This window comes from Phyllobates terribilis, unplaced genomic scaffold (assembly GCF_046119375.1).
Source record: "Phyllobates terribilis strain yellow unplaced genomic scaffold, ASM4611937v1 Scaffold_1__5_contigs__length_1240528914, whole genome shotgun sequence".
In the NCBI taxonomy this organism is placed as follows: Eukaryota; Metazoa; Chordata; class Amphibia; order Anura; family Dendrobatidae; genus Phyllobates; species Phyllobates terribilis.
The window spans coordinates 381,594,486-381,608,873 of NW_027362761.1; the positions used below are offsets into that span (position 1 = coordinate 381,594,486).

Below are 14,388 nucleotides of genomic sequence, written 5' to 3' on the forward strand. Positions count from 1 at the left end.
ACGCTCCCAGATTGGTTCGCTCATTTCACACCTCTTTTCCTGAGAAACCTGGTCCTGAGTGTCCAGAGGCCACTCGTAGAGGGGGGGTACTGTCACGGGTGTATCAGAGGTGACAGACAGTCGCCCTGCAGTTGGTTGTAGGAGATCTCTACGTTTGGCATTACAGACATTTTCTTAGATGAGAGACTGTCTCTAGGACCTAGCCGCTACCTCCCTCTGGCAATTGGCTCCCTGGCCTGGGTGTATATATACCTGGTGTGTCTGAGAGGGAGGTGCCAGCTATATTCATTTCTACTTGTGAAGGCTTAGTAAGAGCAGTACTTCGTCCTCGCATTTGTCTGGAGTCGTGTAAAGCTAAGCAATCTCCCCCTGTTTGTCTACCCTTGTTGTCTACAGAGTTTAGTGGAGATCGACTAGTGTCCATCTCCTCCCATCCCTAGCCTTAGCCATACGCCAGGGAAAGAGCGGGCGAGGCACGCGTGCGGCGATTGCTGAAGAGGCAATATAGGGACGATAGTTGAGACAGGGTGACACTAGACCAGACTAGGAGGTCTCCACTTCCCCCTTTCCCTAGTGTCTGGGCTTCCTTTCCCTCTGTGTAGCACGAAGTCTTTCACACACCTGGCATGACAATACTAATGTACTACAGGATGCTGCAGGCCCCCATGATAAAGGCAGAGGCTGATGAAACAACCACTCATACGCCTACCATTCATGGAGATGGTGGTTGCCTAATATCAAAAATGCACATGAATAAGACTTTTATAGGGCGCCAGTCACACACATATGTGTAGTGCACACTGTCTAGCTTACAGCCTGTTAGTCACGCCCATAATATTAGATTGGGGGGGGCGGCTGCTAAGCTCCCCACGAAGACAGACATCCCAAATGCCCCATTCAACACTGTGGGGCCCAGCTGCAGCCTGCACAAAAATGAAAAAATGTGCCATAAAAAGAAGAAAAATATAAAAAAATGCATGAGTATGAGTTTCAACATGTTTTGTATAAAGGGACATGTACACTTTGGATCATTTTTAGAAGAACTACCAATATATCATTTAAATATTAAAGTATTTTTACAGTGGATGTAAAAAGTTTTCACGTACCTGTTAAAATGGCAGGTTGTTGTAATTTACAAAAATCATACCAAGAAGAATAATTTCAGAACTTTTTATATTTTTAATGTCATCTATAATGTGTACAATTTAATTGAAAAATATTCTGAAATCTTTTCAGATGGAAAAAGAAAAAGAATTAACTAAAATAATGAAGTTGCATAAATATCCACATCCGTAAACTAATACTTTGTCAAGGTACCCTTTGAATTTATGACAGCATTCAGTCTCTTTGAGTAGGAGTCTAGTATCATGGCACATTTAGAATTGGTAATCTTTGCCCACTCTTTCTTACGAATCTGTCAGATTGTGAGGGCATCTCCTGTGTTCCGTGCCTCCTTCAAGTCAACCAACAGATTTTCAATTGAATACAGGTCTGGGCTCTGGCAGGGCCAGTCCAAAACTTTGATCTTCCTCTGGTGAAGCCATTATCTTGTTGATTTGGAGGAATGCTCGGGCTTGTTGACTTGCTGAAAAGTAAAATTCTTCTTCATCTTCAGCTTTTTAGTAGAGGCCTGAAGATTTTGTTTCAAAGTCGACTAATATTTGAATCTGTTCATAAATTCCTTCACCTTGACTAAAGCTCTAGCTGACGAAAAGCTGCCCCAAAGCATAATGCCTCCACCGTGCTTCACTCTGGGTATGGTGTTCTATTGGTGATGTCCAGGGTTGGCGTTGCACTAAATATACCTTTTGGAACTATAGTCAAAAACTTCAACATCGGCTTCCTCAGACCATAATACATTTTCCCACATGCTTTTGGCAGACATGATGTAAGTTTTGGCAAAACGTTGCAGGGCTTGGATATGTTTGTTTGTAAGAAAAAGCTTTCATTTTGCTACCTTACCCCACAGGCCAGACATATGAAGAATACAGGAGATTGTTGTCACATTCAGTATACAACCAATACTTATAAGAAATTTCTGCAGCTCCTTTAACATCACGGTAGGCCTATTCGCAGCCTCCCGGACCAATATTCTTCTTGTGTTTTTTTTTTATCACTTTTTGAGGGACATTCTGTTCTAGGTATTGTCACTGTTGTGCCAAATTTGAGCCACTTCTTGATGTCTGTCTTCACAGTGTTCCTTGGTTTACGTAATGTGTTGAATAAAACTTTGTACCCTTCTCCTGACTGAGATTTTTCAATGAGATCCATTTGCTGTGTAGTAAGCTGTTTACAGACTACAGCTTTTGCTGTAAAATGCAATTAAGAAAATGTCAGGACAATCCTACTAGAAATGCTAAACTTTTTATGAAGTTAAATGTGATAGGCTAATTCTGAGTACAACCACATCACCAATTATACGAGGGTTTTCACATTTATGCAATAACATTATTTTAGTTTTATTATTTTATCCCCCCCCCCCCAAAGTGATTTCAGGTTGTTTCCCAATGCATTTGTATAGATTATGGGAAAAAGTTCTGAAATTATTCTTATTGGTATGATTTTTTTACATAAAAAAAATGGTATTTGAACAAAAACACTGGTATTTGAATAGGGGTATGTAGACTTCTTACATCAAGAGTACAGTATATAAATAGGGTAAGAATCTTCTGTATCCTGGATTTACTGACAGTAGAACATATCCACCAAGTTTAGGCAATGTAGACAAAGGAAGCGGGGAGGAAGAACAACTATGCTTAATGAACCAGAATGTTATCTCAATTTTCACAAAAATATTGCTAGACATGCCAAACACCACATTTATTATGAGTTTAAACACTTTTTCCATTTTTTTTTTGCCTAAGAGGCAAATGTAAAATTTACATTGATTGTTTACTGGCAAAAGAAATCACAGGATCACACAGAAATAATGGACGTGTGACTTGTGGACAAATTTATGAGGGGTCAGGTGGGTTAAAAGAGAGCAAAGAAAAATAGATTGCAGGAAAGTTAACAAAATAAATGCATTCCATTTATTGGCTTTCAAACTGGGATTTGACAACTTTCAGTAAAAAAAAAGCAAAGTATATAACATTTATTATAATTCTATTAGACAATTCTAAAGTAATATGCTGGAGGAAAAGTGTAAAGGATGCTTCACAAATTATCAATCAGTTTTCAGGGGTCATTCACTTATTACAGTGTTATAGTATTATTTATGGACCTTGCTGTTACATCTGTTTCTATCAAGTCATTTTGAAAAAAAAAATAGTATAGGGTACTTAATGACTGACTGGAATTCCTCTTTAATATTGTTGGCACAGTTTGTCCTGCAGATAGCATTGGGGATAACTTGCATAATCTATTCCACTGGAAAAAGCTTTTACAGATATTATCTAGGAAGAGAAAAAAAAAAAAAGTCAATATAAATAAATTCCTAGATAGCTTTTATTAGTAAATTTCACTAGTTTTGTCTATGGAGGTAATCACTATAGTACATTACAATGGTCACCGTCTATTTACACTAACAGAAAACTGTCCTAGAATGTTCATGGGACATGTGATCATGTGCAGTAGGAATCTCCACTACTGTGACCTGGAGACAATCTATACCACAAACCATCAATCTCCACGTCACAGTAATCGTTCATCATTCAGAAGGAAAAAGAGAACAACTGCATTAACACCCTCTTTTTACTTCAGCACCCTGTTATTTCTAGTATTACATCATATAGACAGGGTGGACAGCAGTGTGAGCAGCCTCTTCTTACCTCGGTACTCCTGGCATCCCCTTAATTAGATCAGAAATACAGGGTAGACAGCAGTGTGAGCAGTCCCTTCTTACCTCTGTACTCCTGGCATGTGTTATGCGCTTTTCAGAGGGACCAAGCAAGACTGAGACCAAACCAGCAAAGGAGCAGCCACAGACGCACTTGGCACAAGCTGCCCAGCTAGGCGAGCCCTTGAGGGCCAGGAATACTCTTCATCCAGCTCCCGGTACATGGAAGGGGGACTTTGACAGTACCCTTCCCAGGCCCACTGTCGCCGGACAGCTGGCGTCTGATTGCGTGGTCGGTGCCTAGGCAAGAACCAGATGAGTACCTCTGCAAGAACCCCAGGAAGTTTAACCAGAAGAGAAAATGAGAAAACCCTAGCAAAGATAGCAAAACTAATGCTAGCACCTCTCACCACCACAGCACCTAGGAACTGCAATAAACCGCAAAGGACTGAGCAGGAAGCAGGAATAAATAGCCCCCCCCCTAGTGATCAGGTGTTGAATACCTCCCAATCATCCCCAGACAGCCATTCCCTGCTACTTTGAACAGCAGAATGGACACCATCTCACCACTGCATAGTGCCAGACACCGCATCTTCCTGCATTGCCTGGCAACTGGAGAAATCAGTGAGAGACATGGCATCCCACGTCCTCACACATCCTACAACACCAGAATGCAATGCTCTATAAGATTGGGACAGTCTCCGTGCACATGTAGTAGCTCTGCTCCAGGGTCAGGACAATGGCGGCGTCTGTGACCGGAGTAGCGTAGCACCGGGCCTGCTCCATTCTCAGGTGGGAGCACAGAACTACAATTCCTAACAGCATCTCTATAATTAGATTAGAAGGACAGGGTGGACAGCTGTCTGAGCAGCCTCTTCTTACCTCAGCACCCTGATATCTCTAGTATTAGATCATATAGACAGGATGGACAGAAGTGTGAGCAGCCTCTTCTCAACAAAGCACCTCTTGCACCTCCAGTATTAGATCAGACTATCCACTGGGAGCACATCTTCCTACAACTTTCTAGAACAACAGTAACAAGACGGCGGCAATTTTAATGCACTATAATGATTACCTCTGTAGACAAAATGAGTTCTTTGATTTTTTTTCTATTCCCAGAGACAACCTGGGTTTTCAAAAGCTGCATTAAAAGAGGACTTAAACACTGTAGTAAGCAGCAAGTTTTTACTATTTATAGTAACTAGATATTCTGATGCTGACTTGCCAGTTTGATGGGGTACTAGTCTGAACACCTCACATGCTAAATAATGATGTATAACATATTCCTTTTGTGGGATTAATAGGTTTAAAAGAGTATACAATGCTAGTATATAATAATCAACATGCACCACAAGTTGCTAAAGTTAATGGTATATTTCAAACATTTAAAAATCACATTTATAGGCTATAATGAATAATATATTGCAATTCTATATGCTACAACAACCTAATCTTGTCTTTTGAATAGTAATAAGAAATAATACAATTAGAAATAAAATTGATTTATTACAATGTGATGTAATATTTATGGATGAACCAAAACCTGTAATTGTAATTTGTTGTAAAACAATGTTATTAGAACCTACTTCGGTCTTCAGAATAGTAATACAATAAATTAAAGAATGAAATCCAAATAGTGATATATTACTTCCTAATGAACAAAAATCTGTAATTGTGTCATAATATTTCTAGATGAACCGTAATTTATAATTACACTTATCCATGATTAACGATTCATTCTCCACTTTAATTACAAATTGCTATTGCTTAGTCTATTTGGATTAATGTAGGTCAATTTGATTGGCTGTACAAACTGTCAATCAATAGGTGACCTATAAAGAGACCGCTTGTCCAGCAGGTTCTGCCCCTAGAAGATGTCAGATCACCAGGCGAAACACGTGTTGGGACAACAGACCCTGGTCTATCCTCTCCCTTTCCCCAATTTTGAATTTCTTCATCAGGAATAGGGACAATTTTAAGAATGATATAAGTTTAATGACAATAATAAAAGTTATGCATTAAATATTATACATTCGCATCTCTTTATCCCTTCTTGCCATTTTCTCTTTATTACAAAGTTTAGGTAATGCTGTACTCCCTGGCTTTAAAGAGAACATGTCAGAAATGTTTACGTTCTCCAAAAAAACAACATTTACATGATTTTAGCACTTTAAAAGATAAGCCAGTCGTCCTTTTATAACCCCATATTGCTGCTTAAAATTCAGAAATTAAGAAAAATGCACCATAATTATTTGGTTAAAAGCATATAGCCTGACTGGTCCTCTTAAAGTGTTCACATCGAAAATATGTCAATCATAATAGCGCTTAACAGTCTTGTGCTTCATAATTGTTGACCTTTATGCTTTTTTGATAAAGCTGTGTTAGGTAACATGGTAGTATAATCTTAAAAGCAATAAATACATAAAGTAGCACGATGAAAGTTTATATTGTGCCTTTGGATCAATAAATAAGGCTGCGAAAAATACTCCTGGTCATCTTTAGTCTATGCTAGTATTTTATAATGAAGTTAAATCTGGAGCTTTTTGTCTCCTCGGTGGTTTAGCCTAAAACAAAATTAAAAACACAAAGTTATTAAGATTTTCTGTGCAAAAACAAGTTTCACATGAATTATTAATACCAGTGTCCCAAACAGTGACATTTATATGATCATAATATTGTATTTTTTTCCCATGATATGAGTATTATTATTAATTATTATTAGTAGTAGTATTATCCAGATAGCTGAGAAATACAATAAAAAGAACATGTGACAGATGAAGGACTATTCTTAGACGCTCTAAAAATCAAATTCTTGGGCCCAGATTCAAAATCCGTATGCGGGCCCTCTAAAATTGTAAAGCACTGCAGAATATTTTGGCGCTATAAAAATAAAAATTATTATTATTATATGCGCTATTGTCACCACTAGTGTTTTTTATGCAATAGGTGACTGTTAAAGGGGTTTTCCCATGAACAATGTACATTTCAATCAATAGATCTTGGAATAATAATAAGTTCCACAATTGGTTGTGTTAAAAAAATGTTCCTGTTCTGAGATAATCTTATAAATCTGCCCCTGTGCAATGGCTGTGTCTGACCGTACAGGAACATGGTCTGATCATGCCACATCTTCTGGGCAGGGGAGGACGCAAAAGAGTATACAGACATTCCAGCACGGGATCACAGATTATTCTTTTTGTGAGGTAAAACATTTTCCTGTCTGTTTTTAAACAATGTTTTACACAGTACACAGCAGGGGCACATTTATAGGATTATCTCAATACAGGAACATTATATTAAAACACATCCAATTGTGGAAGTTATTTTTATTCCTAGTTCTATTGATTAAAGAGTTAGGTGGGGCACCCTCTTTAAGTAGGGGAATATTAAAGCCATCCACACACATTACACTAATGTTGGCTGAGCCTGTCAATATTTACAGGTTTGGCTGACATTCTCATGTGTATGGGGGAGCTGACCTATCGTTGGGAGATATTTCGATACGGCATGTATGATTTTGGACTGCCAATTGCATTGATTTCCTGGAGATATCTGCTGGCCGACATGTCAGCCGTCGTCTTTCTTATAGTGAACAGAGGAACACTTGGTCGTGATGAGAGAGGACGGTGGAACGATTGGCCGAAGAATTGTTCTCTCTTCCTTCAGATGTAACTGTTACCCGGATAAAGTGAGAGCTGCTGCTGGTCTTTCACTTCCTGCAGATGTCAAGGCTCACGTGATATAACATCACGCGATCCCCTGGGAGACCAGGCGCCGACGTTGCATGGAACGGCGCCAGTACTGGAGGTGAGTATAGGCTGTTGTTATTTTCTACTAAGGAATATAGCAATGGAGAAGGTGTTGTTGTTCAGGTAGTGAACAACCCCTTTACACTCCTGGAAAGTTTGTTCATGGTGGAAGGGCAGGTATTTGCCATCTCCACCAATAAACACCAAATTTTAAATCCTGTTTGCCCCTGTAAATACATAATAAACCAGGGTTGAGACAGTGTTTTCTTTGGGATGAGAGGGAAAGAAGCAATGAAACGTATATCAGAAGTTCTTAAAGGAACTCAGTCAGTTAATTTAATTCTAAACCAATTACAGTTGTGGATAAGAAACCTAGGTGGAGAAAGAAAAAAAAATCAACTTTGTACACATAGGCAATTAAACTCAAATAACAGGCCCAGGAAGTATCTCAGCATTCTCCAGCAAACCCCACCTAATGCCCTCCCCAATGGCCATGATTCACAGCTCCAGTGCTCTGAGAGGCGCTAACATTTTGTGCATGTGTTGTGCATTCCCACCCTAGAGCATACACAATATACTGACATACAAAATATGTTTTAAAGAAGAAAAAATGGAGTAACCATTTACCACCAAAAGTGAATAATAAAATATAAGAGTTTTTATTAAACAATCATATTAAAAGACAATCAAGCAGTAAAAGTGTCAATGCATCATAAATAAGGAGAACACATAGACATAGACCCACTGAATCAATCCTATATGCTATAACCACAAAGTGCATGAAATACCCTGAATCTATATGCCCACAGCACCATAAGGTATGTCAGGTCAAGTGACCAAAGAAAAGTTAAAAAAGTCAGTGTATAGAAAAAGCATACTTATCCCATAGTGGGGAGGGGAGAGATCAGATGGAGTCCTGTCAGCACTACACCGACGTGCGTTTCGCGGTCAGCTTTCTCAAGGGGAGGTGTCAGAGGTCAGTGTCCTGTTTGGTCATTTTATACCGTGTCTACAGGTGCCAAATCTATAGCGGCACATGAGCGCTGTCATCTCCGTCGTCCCTCAGATGAAGAAAATGACGTTGATCTAATCATGTTGGAGCATGCCAGACAGTTACCGCAGGGGTAGAAACCCAATACAGGACCCTTTGTGCTGAATGGATTGGTGGTTTTTGCCACATAATGGCTTTGAACTAAGAAGTCCTTAAGGTTTCAACTCCTGTGTGGTGTCATTTTAGGTGTAGGCAGAAGACTCTTGGCCTAAGTATTGTCCATATGGAGGACAGACCAGTGTTTAGTCAGAATTGCATGCATAGTTTCCCAATGGCAGTTCGATGTTGATAGAAAAAATGTTGACATTAGTTTTATATCACGTTTCCGTGTTTGTGTCAATAAATCATCACGGGATACAGCTTTGGCTCTACGATATCCATGTTTAATTGTTCACCTGCTGTTGCCCCTTGACTCAAATCTCTCCCTCAAAACATTGGATTGACATTGGAATCTTTCTATGGTTGAGCAAATACAGCGGGCCCTCAAGAATTAACCAACTGTTATGGCTCTAATAATTGAGTGAAAATGAGCCAATGAAGCATGGAGTAATGAATTCAGAAGTCTCTTTACGAAATAGATTAGTCTGTATAAACCCATTTCAATCCACATTTAGCTCAATATCCAAAAACTCAATCCTCCGCCTATGCCATTTTTTAAGTAAATCGGAGGTTGAAATCATTGGCATTGAGAGCTTGTATAAATGAAGCGAGCTCACTAGGAATGATTTGAAACGGTTCTGAGAGTGAGCTCGCTTCATTTATACAAGCTCTCAATGCCAATGATTTCAACCCCTGTGGTAACTGTCTGGCGTGCTCCAACATGATTAGGTCAACCTCATTTTTTTTCATTTTATGGGACACACGAATACGAGATCAAACATTACATTACATTACATGTAATACCATTTTTGTTGTGTCCCATGCTAGTTGTCCATGTAAAAAAATATACGTAGGGCTTACATCATGCGAATTGAAAATTCGCGTGAGGGAGCATGTCAGGGACATCTTGGCAGCCTAAGAAGTGACAGATGAATCCCTCGTGAAAATGTTGCCTAAACATTTTAAGCGACAACATAAATGTGACCCCGGGGCTTGAAAGTATAAGGCATTGACAAGATCAGCTGTGGTATCAGAGGAGGCAACATGAAACAGCTGTTAGCTCAAAAAGAATGTCATTGCATTTCTTTGTTAGATACACAAACTCCAAGAGGCCTTAATGAGAAGGTTAGCTTCACGCCAGTTTTATAGAACCTGAGTTTCCACAAGTCTGATATTTGTCCACTATGCCCCAGTGGTCACTTTTATATTCTTTGCAATTATTATTTTTTATTTTTATTCTTTAATTGTGGTTTATGTGTTTGTCTCATTCGTTTTCTGCTCCATCTTCGTAAGAGTATCTACATCGGCCATTTTTGTCCATAATGCCTTACTGTGAGGATTATGATGAATTTCTTGAAAAATCATGTGACTGCAGGTATGTGATATGCATACTGCTCGCCACATTCTGACTAGACTGTTTCCGGCCTAGCTCAATACCCTTGCATTGAGCGAGGTTGCACCCATCTAGTCAGAATTTGTCTGGGAGCATGCATATCACATACTTAAGGTCACATGAGCGCCCGCTCCCAGCACCTGAGAATCCTCACAGCATGCAGTTCGTGCGATGTGAGGATTCACAAGTCTGCAGTCACATACATTGACTGCAGACTTTTAATTTAAAACCCAACAATCCCTTTAATCTTTAACCTACCTCTTCATACTTGTAATTCCTATAGAAATCTGATTTGGTGTTCAAATATAGGAGAAACAGGTCACAAAGGAGTGTAATCTACAACAAAAATGTAATAATTATTCTACAATATTAATGAAGATTCTTCAAATGCTCAAAATAAAAAGCCACATGGCTAGTCTATAAACAGACTGGTGCAAATTAGAGCAATTCTAATGAAGTTGCAGTATAATATACAACGTAATTTAAAATAAGACAATTCAAGTCCAAAGCAGTTTATTTAAAGAGTAAGTAAAGTTTCATTTTGAATTATAATTTTGTCCACCATGGAAATATTTATTTTTTAAAGTAAGAGACTTCAAGCCTCCTGCTTTTCCCCAGTCTTTCTGCCTCCCTTCAGGAGCATTGATATCAGAATCTACTCATTTCAAGTACAGACTCTGGCAATGAAAGGGTTAGGCCACGTCTCCTTTGTGTGTTCTGTTAAGGCCACGTTCACATGTTCAATATTTGGTCAGTATTTTACATCAGTATTTGTAAGCCAAGACCAGGAGTGGAACAATCAGAGGAAAAGTATAATAGAAACACGTCACCACTTCTGTATTGATCACCCACTCCTGGTTTTGACTTACAAATACTAATGTAAAAAAAACTCACCAAAGACTGAATGTGTGAATGTGGCCTTATCAGAACAATCTCCTGTAGACCCTTTCACTGACAGCATCAGTACTCCAAAGGAGTATGTTCTGATATCAAGGCATGTAAATACTGGGGAAAGGCAGGAACTTGTAATTTTTTACAGAAATGAAGACAAATCTTATAAAGAGATTTGCAAACTTTCATAATTTTCCAAAGTTATTTAAAAAAATGAAAGTCTAGTTACTCTTTAAGTTCAGGGCATATTAAGTTTTTTTGAATTTTATATTAATACTATAGTTTCATATTATTGTATTTACACAAAGCTTCCATTGGAGCAGGGCGTCACTGCACATGATTGTATAACAGATTGTAGCGTCGGCGTCCCTGCCTCCTGCTAGGCAGGGACGCTGTTCCCCTCACCTCTCCGCTCCGTGCCCGGCGTCTTCCTCCCGCTCTGCTGGCAGCGCGCGCTGCTTTCCGGCCACGGTGCTTAGGGCGCGCGCGCGCTCCCCCTCTCTTAAAGGGGCCGCGCGTGCCGTCCTAAGGAGTCCCCGGCCTATGGCCGGAGGACTTCACCATATATAAGGCACCTCCTCCAAAATGGAGGTGCCCGAGCAATGTTGTTGCAAAGCCTTCACTCTGCTTCAGCCCTCAGGTCCCGTTACCAGTTACCTGCCAGTCACCTGCCAGATTCCTGCTTGTTACCTGCCAGTCACCTGCCAGATTCCTGCCTGTTACCTGCCAGATTCCTGCTTGATACCTGCCTAATATCTGCTTACCTGCTTGCAAGTCTGCGGTCCGACGGTCTGCCTTCCGACACCTGTCAGTCTGTCTATGGACCAGCCTGCCCGCTCACCTGGGAGCGCTCACCTGCTACCTGCCTGCTAGCCTACCTGGAGGCTCTGCCGTCACTTGCCGTGACCACCTGCCTGTCCAGAGACTCTTGCCCGCTCACCTGGGAGCGTCCACCTGCTACCTGTCTGCTAGTCTACCTGGAGGCTCTGCCGTCACTTGCCGTGACCACCTGCCTGTCCAGAGACTCTTGCCCGCTCACCTGGGAGCATCCACCTGCTACCTGTCTGCTAGTCTACCTGGAGGTTCTGCCGCCACTTGCCGTGACCACCTGCCTGTCCAGAGACTCTCGCCCGCTCACCTGGGAGCGCTCACCAGCCACCTGCCTGCTGTCCTTCTACCCAGAGACTGTCCCTGTCACTTGCCGTGACTACCTGCCCTTCTACCCAGAGACTGTTCCTGTCACTTGCCGTGACTACCTGCCCTTCTACCCAGAGACTGTCCCTGTCACTTGCCGTGACTACCTGCCCGTCTTCCCTGGGAGCCACCCGCTTCCTTACAAGGACCGCCCCCTTGTATAGTTGCTCAGAGGTTCCACCTCCCAGACCCGTTACAGTTTGCTCGGGCCATGGAACCCGGTGGCACCCAAGCTCCCTCGCTCTCGGACCTATGTCATGAACTTTCCCGACAGAGGTCCCAACAGGAGTACATGCTGAGTCACCTGCGTGGTGTTAACTCCCGCCTGGACACATTGACTACCTCTTCGGGAGCTGCCTCCACTCGCATACTTACTACCCCGGCACCGCCGCAGCCCATCAACACCATGGCATCTTTTCCCGGTCCCCGCCTCTCCGCCCCTCCTCATTTTGGCGGAGATCCCAGCCAGGCACGGGGCTTCATTAACCAGTGCACTCTGCACTTCGAACTGTTGACACACCAGTTTTCCAGCGACCGATGCAGAGTAGCCTTCATCATGTCCCATCTCATGGGAGAGGCACTGGCTTGGCTAAATCCTCTATGGGAGAGAGGAGACCCCCTGGTGTCCAACCTGCCAGCCTTTCTCACGGCCTTCCGGAAAGTCTTCGACGAACCAGGATGGAAGACCTCATCCGCATCATCTCTGCTACGCCTCCGTCAAGGAGATCTCTCCGTGGGCCAATACGCCATACGGTTCCGTACCCTTGCTTCGGAGCTGGCCTGGGATAACGACGCCCTGGTGTCTGTCTTTTGGGAGGGTCTGTCCGGCCGTATTAAAGATGAACTCGCCGGTCGGGACATTCCTACCACTCTCGACGACTTAATAACACTTGCCACCCGGATTGACATCCGGTTCCAGGAGCGCGCCAAAGAGGTCACCCGTGAGAGGAGGTTTCCACGTCTAGCCCCTACCTTCCAGAAACCTGTCACTTCTCCCGTTACTACCCAGGCGCACTCACCTGAGCCTATGCAGGTCGACCAGACCAAGATGGTCAAAACCCGTCAAGAGTTACGCCGAGCCGAGGGGAGCTGCTTCTACTGTGGCAGTAAGGAGCACCGGATCCGTTCCTGCCCGGAGAGGTCGGGAAACGCCTGTGTCTAGGATCGCTCAGAGAGGTCGTCCTAGACAAGAGTAAACCCTCTCCATCTCTGTTGCTGTCGGTCTCTATCATCTGCGGGGAGAACCGTTATTTTGAACTAGCCCAACTTGACTCTGGAGCTGCCGGAAATCTCATTTCTCAGTCTCTGGTAGAGAAATACCGCATTACCACCAAACCTCTAGCTGTACCCTTATCTGTCGCTGCCGTGGATGGGGGCCTCTTACCACATCCCATCCAACTCATCACTGAATCCATAACCCTGCAGGTGGGAATGCTGCACTCTGAGAGCATCTTCTTTCATGTTCTGCCTGGACTCTCTCACGCCCTCTTACTAGGCCTACCTTGGCTTCAGAGACATGCACCCGTGCTTGATTGGCAGACCGGAGAAGTCCTTCGCTGGGGACAGGACTGCCATAAGACTTGTTTAGTTCCCGTCCATCCTGTCCGTCCTTCTCCTACTCCAGCCAATCTACCTGGTCTTCCGGCTCCTTATTGGTCGTATGCGGACGTCTTTAATAAAAAGGAGGCAGAGACATTACCCCCTCATAGACCATACGACTGCCCAATCGACCTGATGCCCGACGCTACTCCTCCCCGTGGGCGCATTTACCCTTTGTCCGCTGCTGAGACCCGATCCATGTCAGAATATATTGAGGAGAATCTGGCCCGGTGATTCATCCAGAAATCTACTTCCCCGGCGGGAGCAGGCTTCTTCTTCGTCAAAAAGAAGGACGGCTCACTCCGTCCCTGTATAGACTATAGAGGCCTTAACCAGATCACGGTGAAGAATAAATACCCCCTTCCGCTCAATCCGGAATTATTTGACCGTCTGAGGGGGGCTAGAATCTTCACCAAGCTGGACCTCCGTGGGGCGTATAACCTGGTCCGTATCCGTCAGGGGGATGAATGGAAGACGGCATTCAACACCCATGACGGCCAAAATGAATACCTGGTAATGCCCTTCGGTCTCTGTAACGCTCCCGCCGTCTTTCAAGAGCTGGTCAATGACATCTTCCGGGACCTTCTCTACTCCTGCGTAGTGGTGTACCTGGACGACATCTTGGTCTTCTCTC

The 14,388-nt window shown here is 42.7% G+C and overlaps 1 protein-coding gene across 3 annotated transcripts in view; it reads right to left on the bottom strand.

Annotated features, from left to right (window-relative positions):
• Positions 1-3,009: 3,009 nt before the first annotated feature.
• Positions 3,010-14,388, bottom strand: part of P2RX6 (purinergic receptor P2X 6) — a 107,961-nt gene continuing 96,582 nt past the window's right edge. For all 3 annotated transcript variants that reach the window (XM_073676409.1, XM_073676410.1, XM_073676408.1), the window contains 2 exons: positions 10,329-10,406; positions 3,010-6,342 (listed from right to left, as the gene is read on the bottom strand). In XM_073676409.1, coding sequence (XP_073532510.1) covers positions 6,295-6,342; positions 10,329-10,406 — 126 coding nt within the window. In that variant the 3' untranslated portion in view covers positions 3,010-6,294. The remainder of the gene's footprint in view (positions 6,343-10,328; positions 10,407-14,388) is intronic.